Source organism: Zingiber officinale, chromosome 5B (genome assembly GCF_018446385.1).
Source record: "Zingiber officinale cultivar Zhangliang chromosome 5B, Zo_v1.1, whole genome shotgun sequence".
In the NCBI taxonomy this organism is placed as follows: Eukaryota; Viridiplantae; Streptophyta; class Magnoliopsida; order Zingiberales; family Zingiberaceae; genus Zingiber; species Zingiber officinale.
The window spans coordinates 61,372-82,762 of record NC_055995.1 but is presented as its reverse complement, the minus strand read 5'-3'; the positions used below and the strand labels follow the sequence as shown (position 1 = coordinate 82,762).

General features: G+C 41.9%; 1 protein-coding gene across 2 annotated transcripts; it reads left to right on the top strand.

Moving 5' to 3' along the window:
• Positions 1-3,324: 3,324 nt before the first annotated feature.
• On the top strand, positions 3,325-20,769 carry LOC121983766 (beta-glucosidase 18-like). 2 transcript variants are annotated; one of them, XM_042536376.1, is made up of 13 exons: positions 3,325-3,451; positions 3,527-3,681; positions 3,766-3,832; positions 3,904-3,962; positions 18,674-18,749; positions 18,835-18,909; positions 18,972-19,059; positions 19,147-19,399; positions 19,475-19,590; positions 19,714-19,963; positions 20,036-20,138; positions 20,211-20,319; positions 20,391-20,769. In XM_042536376.1, exons 2-13 carry the CDS (start codon positions 3,541-3,543, stop codon positions 20,608-20,610), a joined length of 1,557 nt encoding a protein of 518 aa, XP_042392310.1. In that variant the 5' UTR covers positions 3,325-3,451; positions 3,527-3,540; the 3' UTR covers positions 20,611-20,769. The 2 variants fall into 2 exon arrangements, with proteins under 2 accessions (XP_042392310.1, XP_042392308.1); XM_042536374.1 differs by having other exon boundaries at positions 3,331-3,451; positions 3,519-3,681.
• Positions 20,770-21,391: the final 622 nt, after the last annotated feature.

Genomic DNA, 21,391 nt, shown 5'->3' with positions numbered 1-21,391 from the left:
ATCTTATAAAAGGCTTCTTCACCACCAGAAGGTTTCTAAGAAGGAGGAAGTTCTTTGCGGAAGTGGTGATGTAGGAGTGGACCCTTGGATTAGTTACCTCAAGGAGGTGGATACCAAGTAAAATCAAAGTGTTGTGTATGTGGAATTGAGTTTGAATCAAGGTTTCTACTGTGCATTCAAATGATGACAATGACAAGATCAAGAGAAGCGATCTAAGCTATTCACCTCCTCTAACTCGCACAAGTCCTAACATCTCGAAGTGGGTCAAGATTCACCAGATGCTTGCGAGAAGGGCCGAAGCAAGTCAAGAGTAATCGAATACTTGCGATGAAGCCCGGAGTAGATCAACAGTGACCAGATATTTGAGGAGAGGTCCGTGAATACTTTTGGTCTCAATAGGGAATACGATCAAAGTTTCACATTGGAAATACATATTCTAAGTTTATAAAATGGAAGATATTTCTCCATTAGTATAAAACCTGTTGGGTAGAGTTCAAAAATAAATGCATAAAGCTTAGGTCTAAAGTGGACAATATCATACTATTATGAAGATATGTGAATTTTTCTAATCCTAATATTGTTACATTTCCGGACCAACAAGAGATATTCTCAAACAATCAACAACTATCAAAAGTGAGATTCTTGTAAAATTGTTTACATTCTTATATTTACTTCTATATCTTATATTGTTGTTGTATTATTATGAAATATGTTGTAAGTGGTTTCTCCACCTCTAATAAATTTTCGAGAATGAGAAGATTTAGTACTGGAGGTGGATCATTAGGGCTACACCTTGGATTAGTCGTCTTAAGAGACGAATATCACGTAAAACCAATGTGTTGTACATGTAACGTCAAGTTTGATTCAAATATTCCGTAACGCATTCAAATGATGAGCTCATGATCGAGATGAAACTATCGAAGTTATTCATCCCACCTCTAGATCGCACATGTCCTAACAATTTTTTTTCACTTTTACCTTATATTTTCTCACCTTTTCAAAACTCTCCCAAGTGTTTTAATTCTTTAATTACTCATCGTTAAATTATAATTTGTGCTTGATATATATCCACAAGCGAGTTATTTGAAGTGTTTGCTGAAGATAAGGAAACGCAATCTATTATTTTGAGGTCATTGCTCTATCTAAAAATCCATTCAAACAGTTTGTTATTATTTATTTATTTATTTATTACGATGAAGACAACTGACAATTGTCGACAGGATAAAAACAAATGGAGCTGAATCTGCTTTCATCACTAGACACACTAAACATCAAGATGAGGATATAGATAGGAAAAATAATAATAAATTTTATTAATAGTTCTAGGATGATCGATCCGATTTTATTAAATTGGACGGATTATATTTTACCTTTTGAAATTTGGTTAAAATACGAAACGATGCTCATAATTTCAAAAGTAACAAAAAAAAAAAATTGGCTAAAGTAACAAAAAAAAAAAAAATCCTTTCACTAGTCGGTGATAGTACTCAATCGACAAAGATAAGAAAAAAATATATATCCCTGTGTTTCATAGCTAGGGCAAAAAAGTAAACAATTATCGAAAGTAATTAAAAATTAACTAAAGTCAAAAGTTACTGTAGCTTGATAGAGTCATTCCACTAATAAATTACTCTTTACAGTGAAAAAAACAAAACGTGGGAAAGAAGAGTTTGGTTGGGAGCATAAGATGAGGAGAACGGCTGGTTGTGGTTTGGAGCATAAGACAAGGAGAACGGAATTTTACAATACATACATTTTGATAAGGAATTTATAATCAAAGATATTCTGACTTTATGGGTTTAGAGTTTACACACTCGATCAGTGGAATGACTCTCTCAAGCTGTAGTAATTTTTTACTTTAGTTAATTTTTAGTTGCTTCAGGTAATTTTTTATTTTTTCCCCACTAAAACATAGGGGTATATATGTCTTTTCCTTATCTTTGTCGGTTTACTATCGTCGACTAATCAAGGGGCTTTTTTATTACTTTTGAAACCACGAGGATTGTTTCGTACTTTAACCAAACCTCAGGAGTAAAATGTAATTCGCTCTATTAAATTTCTTCATTTATCATTGGGATAAATTAGGAAGTGCAGGTGGTGGGTAGCTTAGAAATTTTTACCAATTAACATCCTAGAAGATTTCACAAAACCTTTATCTCTTAGTTTTCGACTTTTCGGAAATATATTAGTCGATGAATTAGTAGTTGTTATTTTTGTTTCTTTAGTCCCTTCAGTAGTTCCTATACCTGTCATGTTTCTTGGATTATTTACAAGAGGTATTCAAGCTCTTATTTTTGCAACCTTAGCCGCGGCTTATATAGGTGAATCCATGGAAGGTCATCATTAACTAGCTGGGTAGCTTAGAAATTCAGTATTCTTTGGTTGTGCGTTCTATTTGGAGAAAAAATTCCTATAAATACGCTATAGCTAGAAATCGAACCATGGATACCTGAATGACAACTTAAATATCCTACTGCGATACCATAGTCTCGGGGACAAAAAGGACATAGATAGAGCAATCAGTTTAAGTTTACTATGCACTTAATTTTGATCTTAATGAGTCTGATTAATGGCTAAACATGATTAATTTTGGTCGTAGCTAGGTTAATTACATGCTTTATAGTATAAGGTTTGGACCTTATCATGTGGATTATGAGACAAAGGGAGGATCCCCAAAACTCTCGGTCAATTGGTATCGAAAGTTTCTTGGTGATTCAAAATTATTGATTAAATAAGACATAGAAAGAAGACGAAATTATAATTGTGATGTCATCTGGGACATTTTTTTTATTGTAATTTGAAAAAAAAAATTGGGTTATAAATAAAATTGAATGGTAATTACTTTTTAAAAAAATATATATATAAAAATGGTATCACTATTATAAAGAATATAATAGAGATAGGGAAAATAATAGAGATAGGGACATTTAACTAATTGAGGATATCATTAAGTATGAAAAATTATATTTATATTAATGTCTTCCTAGTACTGACTCCATGAATATAGAGAGAGATAAATATGAATATATAGATGCTAAGTACATGATGAGATCCAGAGATATCATGTGTACCGTCTATACTACGTTTTGGGAGTAAACAATACTAGGAGGAAAAATGATATTTACATGAACAGATGGACTATAGATGAGTCCAGCTTTATATATTATTTGATAAGGTAAGTGAAATTGAATTTAAAATGAATCAAACCATTAACATGAGTGGAAAATAAATCATAATGAGCCACCTTATCTCTCCCATCTAAATTAATTGCATTTAAAACGTTGCATGATTGGTTTCCTCACTAATTAGCAACATTTTGGATCCATACGCTGCTCCTGCTCCTCCTCCTCCTCCTCTTTTAGCTAAAGGCAGCTACCTCCGGGGAGCCTCGACAAAATAGTTGGGAACCATCATCAATTGAGTAGGCGATATATCGAATAGACCATCTCTGGTAGGCGTTTTTTATGCCAACTTTGAGATCTTATGATTCTTGTTTCCTAACTCCTTCTGTCTCTAAGAAAAAAAGGTAAGACGAAGAGGATGAGGACGACAAGAATATTAGCCATAGCTATGCAATTGTTTGTGCTAATTGAGTTTCTCCCCTTCTCTACTTGCAATGCTCTACGAAGGAGTGACTTCCCTGATTCATTCATCTTCGGCACTTCCACTTCCTCTTTTCAGGTAGACAGTTGCTGTTCTATTGCTTTAGATGAATATCCTATTCGAAACTATATTGATTAATTTAATTAATTAAATAAATTGCAGATAGAGGGAGCTTACTTGGATGATCGAAAAAGCTTAAGCAATTGGGACGTTTTTTCTCATATTCCTGGTACAAAATAATTACTTGACTCCTATTTTTTTATCATTAATTTATTTTCGTTTTCATATTAATTTTTGCAGGCCACATTCAGGATGCTGCCAACGCTGACATAGCTGACGATCATTATCATCTCTACCTGGTAATTATTTTATTTTATTTTTTGAAAATAATAATAATTGATCTGGTTAGAAATTTAAGTCAGACAAAAATCGAGTGAGATAATATCAATGTTGATGGAAAGATGACTTGGACACACATAGTGTATGTAAACCGGAAGACGGATCTCCAAGTGGAACTGAAGGACAATGGTGACGAAAACGGTCCTACTTAGGCTCTGTGCACACTCAGATAAGTACATGGAACGTTAGAAATCAGAAACTACGGAAAAAGCCCTCGGCGTAGGTCCTGCGATTCTCAAGTCAAATACTTTTTTTCCATAAGAACAGTGTATGAAGGAAAAAAAGAATTGTAGAAGATGAGTGCAAATGTGTGCGTGTGCGTGCGCGTACCTGCTAAGATAGAGAATCTCCCTTTTTATATGATAATACGTACCTCTGGAGCCTAACCGATGTCAGAGAATGTCGGGTGTCAGAGTCTGTTCGGTGATGGAGGACACATGACGTCCTCTTATTAGTTAAAAGAAGATTCCATTCGTAAATAATAGTAGACCATTGGAATATTCCCTAACATATGACAGTTATTTCCTGACAGGAGATTACGATTTTCTGACATTGTTGTCGCCTAGTGCTTCTTGTCCCGCCCGGGTTTAGTTACGGCCGGCTCGGGATAACTGTTCGGGTGTGGCACCTAGCTCGAGTCTTGATGAAGGAGACGAGCTGTGGCGAGGGTCTCATCTTTCACGCATGGATCACTGAAGGGCCGACCGGGAGCTGTCTTACTGAAAGTGTCAGATCTGGCTATGCGGACCGGGCTGTGGAAACCCGACCAGTCGAGGTAGGTCAAACATTACTCCAAGTTACATCTCATATCTCAGAACTGGGACCCTGACCTATCTGTACCCGACCGGGAATTATGCAGCCGATGATGTCATGCGAGCTAACTCCTTCTTTCTCCTCCTAACTGCTGACTGTCACGTCACTTTGACTTCTGACCGCCACGTCCCCTTGACCTTGGACTGTCCTTGACTGCTACGTCCCCTTAACTTCTGACTGTCTAACCTTATCAGACCCCACCTTTATGCACCATATCACAAGCCTCCCCTCCAAGTCTAGTCGTAGAAAGCTCAAGTCTGGCTGACTAGACTTCAACTCAAGTATCATTTACTTCCTCATTATGATTATAAATGCCGCTTCTTTTCCCAGACCATCGATATTGTAACATGTTTAATTGCTCAATCAATCTTGGGGGAAAAGTCGCTTTAATCTATATAGAAGTTGACTTCCCCCCTCTTCCTCTTTAAAAAGGGCTGACCTTTGCCCACAGAGACATACTTCCTTTAACTAATGCCCCTTAATCATGGATTTGGACTCCAAGTTGGATGAACTGCAACACCTTCGCCAGCAATTGGCTCACATGACCCAACTGTTTGCCCAGAAGGATATGACCTTAGCCGAGCTAGCACAAGAGAAGGATCTTCAGTCTTCCCTTCGTAGGGAAATTGAAGAACTCTGGCTAGCTGCTAAATCTCGAGCTCGAGCTAAGGTAGCGCTAAAACAAAAAAGCTTATTCAGACTTGGAGAGTCAAGCTCAATTCATGATCTATTTAAAAGTGAAACATGCCTCTTCAATATCCCTTCTGCAAGTTGAAACAAAGATTAAAGATGAAACGATCGCTCAACAATGACGCGCTCTTCAGTTGACTCAGGCTGAGTTAGAACAAGCTCGAATCCATCTTGAGCAAGCAGGTCAAACAGAATGCTATTGCTTGGGGTGCCGACTCACGACTGACATTGGAAGAGAGTTTTGAGCATTTAGAGGACCTCTATGTCTTTACAGATTTAAGAATGAGATTTTGTTTGAGGGGCATTCCCCTATAGTTTATCAACTAAATGTAGATCTTGTTAGGACCTTTGGCGGCCGGCTAGAGGGGGGTGAATAGCCCCTGCACAAATCAAGAAAAAAGACCTTTCTTGAACTTATAACTTAATTAAAACACTTGCATAAATATAGAACTAATAATAAACTAAAAAGATGAAGCTCAATAGATTTACTTGGTTACAACCAAGGAGGTTGTTAACCTAAGGTAGATGAAAAAGCGCACTAAAAATCTCCTCTGAGCGGAAAAGCCTCTTATAGCAATGAACGCACAGAATCAGAAAGCTAAACTCAAACAAACTCAAGCACAAGTGTTGTTACTTTGTAATTCTAGTTCTTCTTTAGCTTTGGGAGCAGGGTTGCTTATATAGCCTTGCTCGGGGTGCCTGGAAGGGTTCCAAGCGCCTAGAGGGATTCCAGGCGCATGAAGGGAGATAAAACTTTATCCCCTTTGCAACGGATCGTGGTCAGACGTGATCCAGATAAAATCCAGTTCCGAGCGCCCGAACCAGGAAAGTCAACCAAGTTGACTTTTTCAGTCCGGGCCTTCCACTCCAGTTTTGCACGCCTTAGCCCGGGTCTTCTGCTCCGGTTCCTCTTGCTTGATGATCTTGGCCATCCAGAATAGGGCTCACCCGAACCCAATTTCCGGCCTTCTCGAGCAAGCTTCCGCTCCTGGCTTCTCGTCCCTCGAAAACGCCACGCGTCTCCTTCTCGTCCACTCGTGTACTCTTCCACAACACCTCGTCTCTCAGACGCACTGATCCCATCAGCTCTCTCATGTGCGGTCCTTCTCGCTAGCTACGTTTTTTGCTTGACATCCTGTGCTCCTGTGTTCCTGCACACTTAAACATAGGATCAAACACAACAGGACCTAACCTAACTTATTTGATCACATCAAAATAACCTTGGGGTATCAATAGATCTGATCGAGATTCAGTCTTTATTCCTGTATCTTTACTCCTTTCCCACTATAACTCTCTTGCTTCATGCAGACATCTTTAATAGAAAAGATAATTTTGAATATCCATGAATGATGCGACGATAGCGACGCTAATTGCCTCCAGAAACACTACTTCTCTGAGCCATGGCAAGGGCCCTGCCCATCTATCACCCATGATGTGGTGAGTTTAAAATACTGACCGAGAGATCATTGGACGTGACAGCATGCTCACTTATAACTTGCGCTGGGGCGAGAGTCTGGAATGTCGATCGAGAGGTCATTAGTCGTGAGAGCATGCTCACTTATAACTCACGCTGAGACGAAAGTCTGGGATACCGACCGAGAGGTCGTTAGGTGTAAGAACATGCTCACTTGTAACTCGTGTTGGGGTGAGAGTCTAGAATCTCGACCAAGATGTTATTGGTCGTGAGAATATGCTCACTTATAACTCGCGCTGGGGCGAGAGTCTATAATCTCAATCGAGAGGTCGTTGGTCGTGAGAGCATACTGACTTATAACTCGCACTGGGGCAAGAGTTTGAAATCCCGATTTAGAGGTGGTTGCTCGTGAGAGCATGCTCACTTATAACTCACGCTGGGGCAAGAGTCTGGAATACCGATCGAGATGTCGTTGGTCGTGAGAGCATGCTCACTTATAACTCGCGCTGGGGCGAAAGTCTGGAATGTTGATCGAGACGTCGTTGGTCATGAGAACATTCTCACTTATAACTCGCGCTGGGACGAGAGTCTAGGATACCGACCGAGAGGTCGTTAGGCGTGAGAACATGCTCACTTATAACTCGCGCTGAGGCGAGAGTCTGGAATCCCGAACAAGAGGTCGTTTGTTGTGAGAGCATATTCACTTATAACTCGCGTTGGAGCGAGACTCTAAAATGCCAACTAGGAGGTCGTTGGTCGTGAAAGCATGCTCACTTATAACTCGTGTTGGGGAGAGAGTCTAGAATCCAGACCGAGAGGTCATTTGATCGTGTAGGCATGCTCACTTATAACTCGCGCTAGAGCGAGAGTCTGGAATCCCAATCGAGAGGTCATTGGTTGTGAGAGCATACTCACTTATAACTCGTATTGGGGCGAGAGTCTGGAATTCCGACCGAGAAGTCGTTGTAGATTGAAGGAAGCGCCCCTGTGGACTTAGTCTCATTCACCTGGGATCATGAAGTGTATTAGATAAGACATTAGTTAAATTTGAATCTTACTCTGATTCCGAGGTTACGATGAGACATTAAATTTTGACCAACGCTTCCCGCTGCCTCTTACTCCACTTCCTGAGGCAGCCAAATGGAATTTTCGGTCCTCGAGAGTGGTACCAATGAGACATGGTGCCACTATTCTCATATCTACTCCATGATTTTCCTGTCCTTTCCATCATAAATGCTCTTTCATAGGGAGCTGACACGTGTCTTATGAACTCTCCTCGATATGATGTCTAACGCATACTTTTTGCACGCGGCCCGATGGTGCTTCTCTCCCTTAATCTGATGGTTGTCGTAGCTCAATATTTCGATTGTCTAGCTCAAATCCCCATGTTCCTTAAGAGTTTTGGTTTAAAAACCCTAAAGGCTTCCGACGGCTACTCATCAGTGCTTCGTCTTCCTTCGACCTTTCCTTCTCTGCTTGTTCACTTTCCCCTTCGTGCATCTCCTTTGTAAGTGCTTCTCCTCCCACATCTTCTGCTTCTTTGTTTTCGATTCAACAATGGCCGGAGAAGTAGTAGTATTGTAGTATGCATATTTTCGTTCTGAGTTTGATAGGAGTGACCTCCGGTCGATGCAATCTAGCTTGCAGCTTTCTGAAGCATACTAGTTTCACGTTCCGGGACCCAATGACCATCCTTATCCTTCTCCCACCTGCTTCATGACCTTCTTCAAAGACCAGCTTCTTGGCGGTCTCCATTTTCCTATCCCTTCTTTCTTTTCCTCCTTGAGTCGGTATTTTGGTATCCCCTTATCCCAGTTCGCCCCCAATGCTTTCTGCGCCATATGTGGAATGATAATTCTTTGTCTCTTGTATGAAATTCCTTTGACTCCTCAACTTTTTTACCATTTCTATTCCATTAAGTGATCAGAGTCGGGTGTCTCCATAGTGCAATCCAGGACCGGGTATAAATTTTTCGACAGTATGCCTTCCTCCAATAAAGGCTGGAAGTACCATTTTTTCTATGTTCAGTTGTCTGATTTCGTGACTTGGCCTGTTGAATGGCGTCCCAATCTTCCCTCTCCTTTTGAGTTGAGTGATCATTAGCACTGACCTGCCTGCTTCCTTGCTTCTGAGAAATTGGACGGAGTGCAACTTCGACTCTCTTCTTTGCTACGGGAGAGCATGTTGTATACTTTCAGGCTGAGCCCCATCCGGACGCCTTTGAGCGCACCTTTCAATAAGATTACCAGACTCTTCTTTCATATCTTCACTAACTGAGGTGTTTTTGTTTGCCTGCAGAAGTCATCATGTTTCGAACCTTCGCCCTTGGCTCTTCCGTAATGCCCAGAAAAATCCTACGGAAGCGAGACAGAGAGATTATGTCTAGCCAGAATGTTCCCCAGGCTAGTGCTTCAGCAGAAGCCTCTTATTAATAGTCAGGGGCATGAGGTCCTCTATCAATTAGCTAATGTTAAGTATCAGGAGGAACTGACCCTCAAGGAAAAGGCTCAGTCAGAGCTGGCTCAACAAACTACAGCCCTGGAGAACTTCAAGCTTATGCACAAGTAAGAGATGGATCGCCTAACCAAGGAACTTAATGCTAAGGATGTGATCCTCATACACCATAGAAGGGATATGGAATCTCAAGTTATAGAGCTGGACTATTTGTAGGCAGAACTGTCTCAAGCCCAATCTACCTTGTCTCACTCAACCCAGGCATAGGAAACTTATAAGGAGGGGGAGAACGAGCATCGCTGATCGGGCAGAGTACCTTCACTCTCCGAAGTTTGGCTCTCAAGTAGGAAATCACTTCGTCCGATCACTGGCCTATGGAGAAGTGGGAGCAGTCCAACTACTCCAAGAGGGAGGGTATTTGTCATCCAACCCTCCTAAAGATTTTCTAGACTATCATCGGATCATTAAAGAAATGTCCGATGATGTTTTTTCAGAGTTTAAGTGACTCAGCCCATGTACTGCTTCATTTTTCTATTGCCTCCCATGTTTATAAGAGCTTGCTCTTAGCTTCTTAGTCTCCGCTCTCCATTAGGATTTTCCTACTTTCCTTAGGCTGGACCCGTGTGTGTAAGTGAGGCAGAGCTCGTTAGGCCGAGAGATAAAAGAACTTATTGTGAGAGATCTTTTAGATCTTTGCCCCTCTTGGCTGGGACAGTCGACCGAGGATTATAAGAGCTTTGTTCAAGGCTTGCACAAGGAGCGTAGTAAGACTTAACTAAGTCCTACGTCCGTGACTTGAGGGCTTCAGGAGTTCCTCATTGAAAAAGTTAAGCCTAGTCCAGGTTAAGATTACCCGATGCCTATAGTACTCATTCCCTAGCCTTAGATCTTTCTCTCAAACAACTACTATTACAAGGAATAACACCCTCAGACACAATAAGGCTAGAGGTAATTAGCACTCCATGGGCAGTCCAACCTTCTACCTTGAGCATCCTGTAGGTAATAGGCACTAGACGTTAGTTTCTTAATGATCTTATAAGGGTCATCCCACTGAGATGCTAACTTGGTTACCTCTCCTACTGGTCTGATCCTTTTCCATACTAGGTTCCCTTCTCCGAAGAAGCCGGGGATCACCTTCTTATCATAGTTCTGCCGCATTTTTTGTCAGTAGGTTATCAATCGGGCGGCCGTCCTCTCACAAGTTTCACTGATAAGATCTAGCTCTAGCAGCCGCCGCTCAGCATTCTCAGGGTCATATAATAAACGCCGAACGGATGAAACTCTAACCTCAACCGGCACAATTACTTCGTTGTCGTAGATAAGATGGAAGGGAGTAAGTCCTGTACTCTCTCACGGAGTCGTTCGATATGCCCAAAGAATATTGGGGAGATCTTCAACCCACTTGCCGCCCATATGGTCCAGCTTGACCTTCAGCTCATGAACTATCTCTCTGTTAGTAACTTCGGTCTGTCCATTACTCTATGAATACGCCACGAAGGTGAAGGCCTGGGTGATGCCAAATCCTCGACACCATTCTTGGATCCCGCGCCCTTGGAATTGTTGACCATTGTCCGAGACTAACTTGTAAGAAAATCTGAATCGGCATAAGATGTTCTTCCATAGGAACTGGATGATAGCTCCTTCCATTATCCTAGTCAGGGCTTCTACCTCTACTCACTTAGAGAAGTAATCTACTGCCACGAGTAAAAAGCGTCTTTACCCGGGAGCCTTGGGAAAAAGTCTCACAATGTCCATACCCCATTGGTCAAAGGGACAAGAAATTATTGAGGTCTTCAAAATCTCGGTCGATGGGTGGGTTAGGTTTTGGTGCTTTTGGCAAGAGAGGCAAGTGTCCACCAGCTGTTGAGCATCTCTCTGCAATGTAGGCCAAAAATACCCGGCCACAAGTACTTTTCGGGCTAGCATCCTTCCTCCTACATGGCTACCGCAACATCCCTAGTGAACTTCTAGCAGGGCATACTCCGCTTTGTCGAACCTAGGCATTTGAGTAGTGGTCGAGAGAATACCCGCTTGTATAATTGATCCCCGATCAGTGTTTATGCATGAGCACTCTTCCTAATCAATCTAGCTTCTTCGGCATCAGTCGACAAAACTCCTTGTTGAAGATAAATGATCATTAGCGCTCTCCAGTCAATTGATTCATCTAAATTGTTCTGCAGGTTAATCTGGGCTATCAACTTATCCAACACCCAAGTAGTCAAAGAACTAGCCATTTTGGTTAGTTCATTTGCTCTCTGGTTGTCCGCTCGGGGAATCTTGGTCACTATAACTTCCTTGAAGCCCTCCTTCATTTGGTCATATGCTTCTCTATATAGCTGCAGCTTCTCATTGTTGATTTCAAAGTTACCAGCCACTTGCTGAGCCATCAGCTGAGAATCTGAATAAATGATTACCCAAGTTATCCCTACATGTCGAGCTACCTGCAATCTAGCTAGTACTGCCTCATACTCCGCCTCATTATTGGTAGCTCTGAAGTTTAGTCGGACAGCTAGTTGCATAATATCTTCTTGAGAGGATATAAGGAGTATCCTCACTTTGCTTTCTTACTGAGTGGATGACCCATCAACATATATTTTCCATGTTTCCTCAACATCATCTTGATGGATTTCTGTTAGGAAGTCGGCCAGGGCTTGTGCTTTGATCATCTTTCAGGGTTGATATTGTATATCATATTCCCCCAACTCGGTTTCCCATTTGATGAGATGGTCGGTTATCTCCATGTTGGTAAGGGTCTTCCATATGGTACTATTGGTCATGATAATAATTGGGTGTACCAGAAAGTAAGGTATTAAGTGGCGAGCCATAAGAATCAATCCATAAACTAATTTTTTCAGGGTCGTGTATCGAGACTCGACCCCTTTCAATGGGTGGCTAAAGAAGTACACTGACCGTTGTACATGGTCTGTTCTTTTACCAACACTACCCCACGACCTTAGGGGTAGCTGACAGATATACCCAGAGCGGCTCTCCGGCTATAGGTTTAAACAACGAAGGCAAGGTCTCCAGGTGTTGCTTTAGTTCCTCAAAAGTTTTGCTGCACTCTTTGTCTCACTAAAACTTAGCAGCCCTTCTGAGTATTTTAAAGAAAGGGAGCACCCGATCTGCAAATCGAGATATGAACCTAGAGAGTGTCATAATCCTGTCCACCAGCTTCTGTGTTTCTTTCAAATTCCTGAGCGCTTGCATATCTCGAAGGGACTGAGCCTTCTCCGGGTTGGCTTCGATTTCGCGCTAAGTAACGAGGTACCCCAGGAATTTTCTCCCTCGAGCTCCAAACAGGCACTTTAGTGGATTTAACTTTAAGTCATACTACCGCAGCGCGCCACAGGTTTCCTCCACGAGAGCAATAATAAGGTTTGTTGCTACAGTGGACTTGAACGACATAACTATATACTAGAAAGTACCATCGGCTGTGATGAAGCTAACTTTCTCTTGATCTTCCCAGGTGAGAGGGATTTAGTGGTATCCTTGATAAGCACCAAGCATGCAGATTCTCTCATAGCCCGAGGTGGAGTCCACCATCTAGTCAATCCTTGGAAGCGGGTAGCAGTTCTTAGGGCTGGCTCGATTGAGGTCTCGGAAGTTGATGCAAGTCCTCCACTTATTGTTAGGTTGGACACCATGATCACGTTAGAGAGCCATGATGGAAATTGTACTTCTCTAACATGTCCCGCTTTCAAGAGCTGATCAACTTCAGCTTGAATGATTTTATTTTGTTCGATCGAGAAGTTCCACTTCTTCTGTTTAACCGGTTGGGAATCAGGCAGGAAGTGTAGCTTGTGCTCAGCTATCTCGGGCTTAACTCCTGGTAGCTCCTCGGGGAACCAGGAGAACATGTCCCTATTGCGTGTCAGGCATTTGACCAGATTTGTCTTGATCTCGATTAGCAAATCGCCTGATATGCAGGTGATGCTCTCCAGACCCTCTGGATAGAGCTGGACCTCCTCCCAAGGGATGAGTTCCTCTGCCATAGGCAGAGGCTCCTCTTGGATGATATGGATTCTTCCATCCTGGGTTCTTTGAGTTTTGTGAGCCTCCACCTTCACAATGTCGACGTAATACCTACGGGAGACCAGTTGCTCACCCTTGACTTCCCCGACCTGGTCGCCCACAAGAAATTTCATCTTCTAATGGAAAGTGGAGATGGCCGCTCGAAACTCGTGCAGTGTGAGCCTTCCCAAGATGACGTTATAGGAGGATAAAGGGTCCACTACAATAAAAGTGCTCCTCTGAGTCCTCGCTAATAGTTCGCTACCTAAAGAGATGGCTAGCTTAATTTGACACATTAGTCGTACCACGTTTCCAGTGAACCTATATAAGGAAGTAGCTACGGGCTGAAGCTCGCTACCGTCGATCTGCATGCCTTCAAACGCATTCTTGAACAGCACATTGACAAAGCTTCCGATGTCAACGAAAACCTAGCCACATGGCTGTTGACGATGACAGCTTTGATTATGAGGGCATCATCATGGGGGAGCTCCACTCCCTCTAGGTCTTGAGGCCTAAAGTTGATTATGGGTCTAGCAGCTTGTTCCCAGCGACACCCCACCGCATGTATTTCCAAGCGGTGCTCATGGAACTTACGGGCCCGGGTAGAATCTCCATCAGTGGGCCCCCCGCAGATCATGACGATCTCTCGGATGATGACATTTCCCATGTTCTCCTCCTAAGGGAATTTCATTGGCTCCTTGCCCCGACCTGGCTACTGGATTCCCTAACCTGCATTTTCGGGCAGGGGTTTACCTGATTGCCCTGAGGCAGCGGGCGAGTTGGCTAATAGCTTCTGAATCTTGGGCACGATCTCAGGCGGAGGCAAGCCCAGTTCAATCGTCCTCCGAGAATCTCGAGCGAACTGGATGCAATCTCCAGTGGAATGGGTATGTGACCTATGGTAGGTGCAATAACAGGGCCCCCATTGACCGAGTCTAAGGGCTTGGACAGTTTCTACCCGTTGCACCGCCCTGGAATCTTGACTGAGCGGAAATCATGGTCGGGCATCCTTGGAACAGGGAAAGGGTCGAGCTAGAGGTTGGGGTGACTTTTTCTCTTATTTATTGACAGGAGCAGGTGCCTTGTCTGCTTTCTGCCGAGCTGTCTGGGCTTCTTCTTCATTGATGTAGTTGGCTTCCTTCCCCAACATCTCATCAAAATTCTTTACTGGCTCTTGGATGAGAGCCCGAAAGAACTCCCCCTCCACCAGACTGTGGGAGAAGGCACTCATCAAGATCTCTGAGGTAGCGGATGGTACGTCCAGGGCTACCTCATTTGAAGCATTTGATATAGCTCCTCAAGGGTTCTGCAGACTCTTGCTTGAGGGCGAAGAGACAGTGGTTTGCCTTATGATACTTCCTGCTACTGCCGAAATGGCGCAGGAAAACGTTCTTGAAGTCTTGAAAGCAGGTGATGGACCTGTTCAGCAATCCATTTAATCACTTTTGTGTCGAGCCATATAGAGTGTTTAAGAACACTCATCACTTGATGACATCGTTATACTGGTGCAGCAATGCAGCGTTCTGAAATTTTCGGAGAAGATCTTCTGGATCTTTGCTACCATCATATTCTCTAATAGCTGGGGGTTTGTACCCCTTCGACAGTTTTTCCTCGAATAACCTAAGAGAGAAGGGCACCTGCTCTTCGAGCATCTCCTTCAGCTCTTCCTGAAGGACTATGACTTTCCCCTTCTTCGAATCTCTGGGCAGGGAACTCTCGGCCATGGAGGTCTGCGGTTGCTCTTTCTTATTATAATAGTCCGGACCCTTGTTATAATAATCCAGGCAGGGCTCGCGATAGAAGTCTTGAGGGAAATCCTCAGGCTGTTTCCACTTAGACCTCCTTTCAGAAACGCGGATCTAGTCCTTTAAAACTATGGGCATCTAGTTTGGGTGTGAAGCAGTGGTATGTTTTTCTGAAGCCGCTCGTCTCTTGCCCTCCTTGAATAGTTCGTACTCTCCTACTGTCATGGTGACGTTGATCCTTCCTGTATCCTCCATCGTCACATTCTAGAGCAGGTGAAGGAAGTTCCCACAGATGACGCTAAATTGATTCTTGTTGGGGCAATTTTTTCAGGTCAAGTTTGACCAGTTTGACTAAGCTTGAGTTGAGTCAAGCTTGAGTTGAGTCAAGCTTGAGTCGGGATTTGAGTTTTGATGTTTGACAATATATGGAGATTACTGGAGCAATCGTCTGGTTGTGGAGATGGTCAAAGGGTTGACCAGGTTGATGAGAATACAAGTTAAATAGGTCAAGGATGACAGAAGACTTGAATGGGTAAGTCCTAACTGGAGGTTAGGCAATGGTGAAGTCCTAACTGGAGTTTAAGCAGTGGTGGAAGTCCTAACTGGAGGTTAGGCGTCTGTAAGTCCTAACTGGAGGTTAGGCGTCTGGAAGTCTTAACTGGAGGTTAGGCAGTGGTGAAGTCCTAGCTGGAGTTTAGGCAGTGGTGGAAGTCCTAACTGGAGGTTAGGCAAAGGAGAAAGTCCTGGTGAGGAGTCAGGCAATTGGAAAGTCCAAGTGTGATCTTGGCAAAGATTGTAAGTCCAAGCATGTGGTCTTGGCAAGATAAGTCCTAGTGTGACTTGGCAAGGAGAACTCGATAACTAGGATGAGGCCGAAGGAAACTCTTGAAGGCAAGGCGTGAAGGATGGGAGATATCCGAGGGACGTAAGGCTGATGGAGGAGGCTAGAAGGATAGTTCGAGGTTGGTCAGGTGTGGCCAAATGCTAGGCATGGAGACCCAACAGGTCACGGTTGAACAGAATTGGGTTTGGGGATTTAGACTTGAGTTTGAATCAAGTCCAGGCTGGTCAATCGATCGGGCGATCGATTGAACCAGAGTCCAATCGATCAGTGGATCAATTGGAGTGTGCTGCGATTGTGGGAAGGCTCAATCGATTGGTCGATCGATTGGGATGTGAAATCGCGAGCACGAAAGCTTTCCCAATCGATCGGGTGATCAATTGGGAGCTGCCAATCGATCTGTCGATCGATTGGGCAGGGGAGTTCTCACGCAATCGCGAGAACACAGAAAGCTTCTGAATCGATCCACCGATCGATTCAGATGTTCCCAATCGATCGGTCGATCGATTGGGATTCGACCGTTGGGTAGGATGTAGGTGATGGACGGCTGCGATGGAGCGGTGCTGACGTGGCAATCGATTGGGGATGGATTGGATCGATTGGGAGCACTGTTTAAAGCCTTGGCGGAGCGTTTTCTCTGCAGAACTTTGCGTTCTTCTTCTGTAGTTTACTGCGATTTTCACCAGCGATCTTCTCCGAGATTCTTGCCAGTTCTTGAGAGTTCTTGGAGTGCATCTCCAAGATTTAAGAGACAACAACAACACATAGTAAGTAAGCAAGAAGAGTGTGTTTTCACTTGTATTTTTGTATTTCTCATCTTGTATGAGTTCTATTTGTGTGTTTGGGTTTGTACGAGGCTTCTCCGCCTTTGGCTGCGACCGAGAAGGAGTACTTCATAGTGGAGGAGTGAGTCAGTGTGTGGATCCTTGGATTAGTCACATCTTTTTGAGGTGGATACCAAGTAAATCCTACTTGTTAGCATTGTATAGTTTGTCTTCGAGTTGTATTCCGCTGCAAAACATCAAGACGAAGCAAACGACGCAAGCGCACAACGAATCACTATTCACCCCCCTCTAGCGGGCACAAAGGTCCCAACAATTCTGTCCGGAATTTGAGTCAGACGAAGGTCGGTTGAGATGGAGTCGATGTTGACGTAGAGGTGACTTGGGCACACCTAGCGTATGTGCACCGGAAGACGGACCCCCACGTAGAGCTGAAGGACAATGGTGACAAAAACGACGCTACTTAGGCTCTGCGCACACTCAGATAAGTACCCGGAATGTTAAAGACCAGAAACCAGAAAAAAAAGTCCCGGGCGCAGGCCCTCCGACGCTCAAGTCAGATAATTTTCCTCCAGAAGAACAGTGTACAAAGGAAAAAAGAATTGTAGAAGACAAGTGCGAATGTGTGCGTCCGTGTACCTGCTCAAGGGAGAAGACATCCCTTTTATATGATAATACGTACCTCTGGAGTCTAACCGATGTCAGATAATGTCGGATGTCAGGGCATGTTGGGTGATAGAGGACACGTGACGCCCTCTTATTGGTTAAAAGAAGGTTCAATTCGCAAATGATAGTAGACCATTGAAATATTTCCTGACATATAGCAGTTATTCCCTGACAGGAGGTTACGATTCCCTGACATTGTTGTCACCTAGTGCTTCTTGTCTCGCCCGGGTTTAGTTACGATCGGCTCGGGATAACCGTTCGGGTGTGGCACTTGGCTCTAGTATTGATGAAGGGCACGAGCTGTGGCGAGGGTCCCATCTTTCACGCCTGGATCACTTAAGGGTTGATCGGGAGCTGTCTTACTGAAAGTGGCAGGCCTGACTATGCCAATCGAGCTGTGGAAACCCGACCAGTTGAGGCAGGTTAGGCATTACTCCAGGCTATATCTCATGTCTCAGATCTGGAACCTTGACCTGTCTATACCCGATAAAGAATTATGCGGCCGATGACGTCATGTGGTCTAACTCCTTTCCTCTCCTAACTGTTGACTGTCATGTCCCTTTGACTTCTAACTAGGAGTGAGCAATCAACCCGCCAAACCCACCAACCCGCTTATACCAACCCGAATCGAACCGAAAAAAATAATCCGCCGGATATAGGGTCGGATGTAAGGTCCTAATATTGCATTATCTGATCTAGTATGGCCGGATATTTTTTTTATCCCAATAACCGAACCAGCCCGATCCGTGATCGCCCCTATTTGTAGCAACTAATGTTGATAAGCTGTTACACGTTGTAGCAACTACTGCCGATAAGCTGCTACACGTTCTAATAGCTATTTCCGACTAGCTGCTATAACGTATAATGAGTAATGTCTATTATCATTTTAAATTTTATTTTATTTTTGTTATATTTATATTTATATTTTATATTTCATTGGATATATGGTCGGATATCCAAATAACTGACAACCCGTCGGATATCTGATACATAAGAACCGCCGGATATAGGGTCGAATGTAGGTCCCAATTTTGCATTATCTGATCTAGTAGGGCCGGATAATTTTTTAGCCCAATAACCGAACCAACCCGATCCGTGATCACCTCTACTTCTAACTGTCATGTCCCCTTGACCTTGGACTGTCCTTAACTATTACGTCCCCTTAATTTCTGACTGTCTGATTTTATCGAACCCTATTTTTATGCATCGTATCAATAATAATAATAATAATAATAATAATATAATTTCATTTCAGGAAGATGTTAAATTAATGGAGTCTCTCGGAGTCAACGCTTATCGATTTTCTATATCATGGTCAAGAGTTCTACCAAGTGAGTATTTTTTTATTATATTTATATATTAATTTTAATACTTTAAAATATATATATAAATTGGTATTTATTTTTTATTCGGCAGGAGGAAGAAATGGAGGAATTAATTCACTAGGAATTGCTTTCTATAACAAACTCATCGATGCCTTACTGCTTAAAGGTAATCTTTTTATTTTAAAAAATGAATAAAAATTCATTTTTAAATATATTTTACTTTATTAGGAATTCAGCCATTTATTACCCTGAACCATTATGACATTCCACAAGAGCTTGAAGAACAATACGGTGGATGGTTGAACTCTCAAATACAGTAATTATATAATTAAATCCAAAATTAATTTCACATAATTTATTTTACTCTATTTTCATTTTTCTCAAAAAATAAAGTATATTTCAGGGAGGATTTTGGATATTTTGCGGACATATGTTTTAAGGAATTCGGCGACCGAGTGAAGTACTGGACCACCTTTAACGAACCCAACGCCGTAGCCACTTACGGATACATGACCGGAACATACCCTCCCAATCGTTGCTCGCATCCATTCGGTAACTGTTCTTCGGGTGACTCAACCATCGAACCGTATATCGCGGCCCATAACATAATACTAGCACATGCGACTGCCGTAGGCATTTACAGACGAAAATACCAGGTAAAAAAAACCAAAAAAAATTTATAAATTGTATTTTAATTATATATATTTTTTGTTAATTAATTAATTAATTAGGAAAAGCAAGGGGGCAGCGTCGGCATCGTGGTGGGGACCGATTGGTTCGAGCCGCTCAGGAACATAACTGCAGATTACGAAGCATGTCGACGGGCATCAGCGTTTTATTTCGCATGGTAAAAAAGAAAAAAGAAAAACTATAGAGGGTGGAACGAATAATTTATTTCCCTTGGGCCTTGGCTAGATCTTATTTTACAATAAAGTCTGTTAATTTATCTTTATTTACATTTGGGGCGCAGGTTTCTCGATCCCTTTGTGCGCGGGGATTATCCTCCGGAAATGAGGCAAATTTTGGGGGGCAGATTGCCAAAGTTTTCAACGAGCGAGAAGAAGAAATTGCGAAACAAACTGGACTTCATTGGAATTAACCATTACTCGAGTCTCTACGTGAAAGATTGCATGTTTACCACGTGTGACGTCGTGGGACCCCTACTGGCTGGGTTTGCGGCTCCGGTTCGAGACAAAAAGGGGGTCCCAATTGGAAAACCGGTAAAAAAAAATTAAATTAAATTACTTGTTAATTCATAATTACTCCATTAATTCATAATTAATCCTTTTTAGACTGCAAAGCCGAACTTCTACGTGGTTCCACGTGGCATGAAAAACATTGTGATGTACATGAAGCGAAGATACAACAACATGCCCATGATTATTACAGAAAATGGTTAGTATTAATTCTTTAATTACTCACCATTAAATCAATGCAACCCTAATTAATTAGGCTTAATTTGTGTAGGTTATCCACAAGGGAGCTATCACAATACTACATTGAAGGAATTACTAAACGACAAGGAGAGAGTAGAATACTTGCAAAGCTACCTCTCTTCTTTGCATGAAGCAATGAGGTATACAATTAATTTAAATGTGATCTTAATGAGGTTGATTAATGGCTAATCATGATTAATTTTGTTTGAAGGCAAGGTGCTGATGTGAGGGGGTATTTCATATGGTCTTTGATAGATAACTTTGAGTGGCTATATGGGTATAGTATGAGATTTGGGCTTTATCATGTGGATTATGAGACACAAGTAAGGACTCCAAAGCTCTCTGCCGATTGGTATCGAAAGTTTATTGGCGACGCAAAATTGTTGATTAAGAAAGACATGGAAGAAGATGGCGAAATTATTGTGATGTAATTGGGGACATTATTATTGTAATTTGAAAAGGTTTGAGTGTGGAGATGATTAATGTGTATGATTGTATTGCAAAAGATGATGAATGATAGTTACATATTTAAATTTTTTAAATAATAGAGATAGGGAAAATAATAGAGATAGGGACATTTAAATAATTGAGGATATTGGTCATGAGTGATGTTTTATTCCATCATGACACATTAGATATAACTAAACTAAATTTTATATTGTTGTAAGTGAGTCGAGTAAGTCAAATTTTGAATGAATGGGCCATTGAAATGGTTATTGATGTTTAACTTGATTTTTTTATAAGCTTCGGTTGGGTTCAAATTTATATTTATTTAATTATTTATATTTTATATTTTAAAATTTATCTAGTTGATTAGTAAATTTAATTTTCAGATTTGATTTGTTTATTTTCATAGTTCACAAATTTTATTCGGGACATTATTAGGATAAAAAAAATTCATATATTTTCATAATAGTATGATATTACATACTTTGGACCTAATAGTATGATATTATATACTTTGGACCTAATTGCTCTTGAATTTATATTTGAGCTCTACTAAAAAGGTTTCATACTAATATAGAACTTTTCATAACAATCTTTCCTTCAAACGAAAGACTATCATTAATTATCCTCTTAAGCATCTAATCACCCTTGTCCTATTCCGACACTCCCCTAAAGCATCAGGTCAATTGAAGTCACTCCTCTCCTCTAAGATTCTTTTCACCATCTAGGTTCACTTTCCTAGGATTTTCATCAAGCATCCAGTTA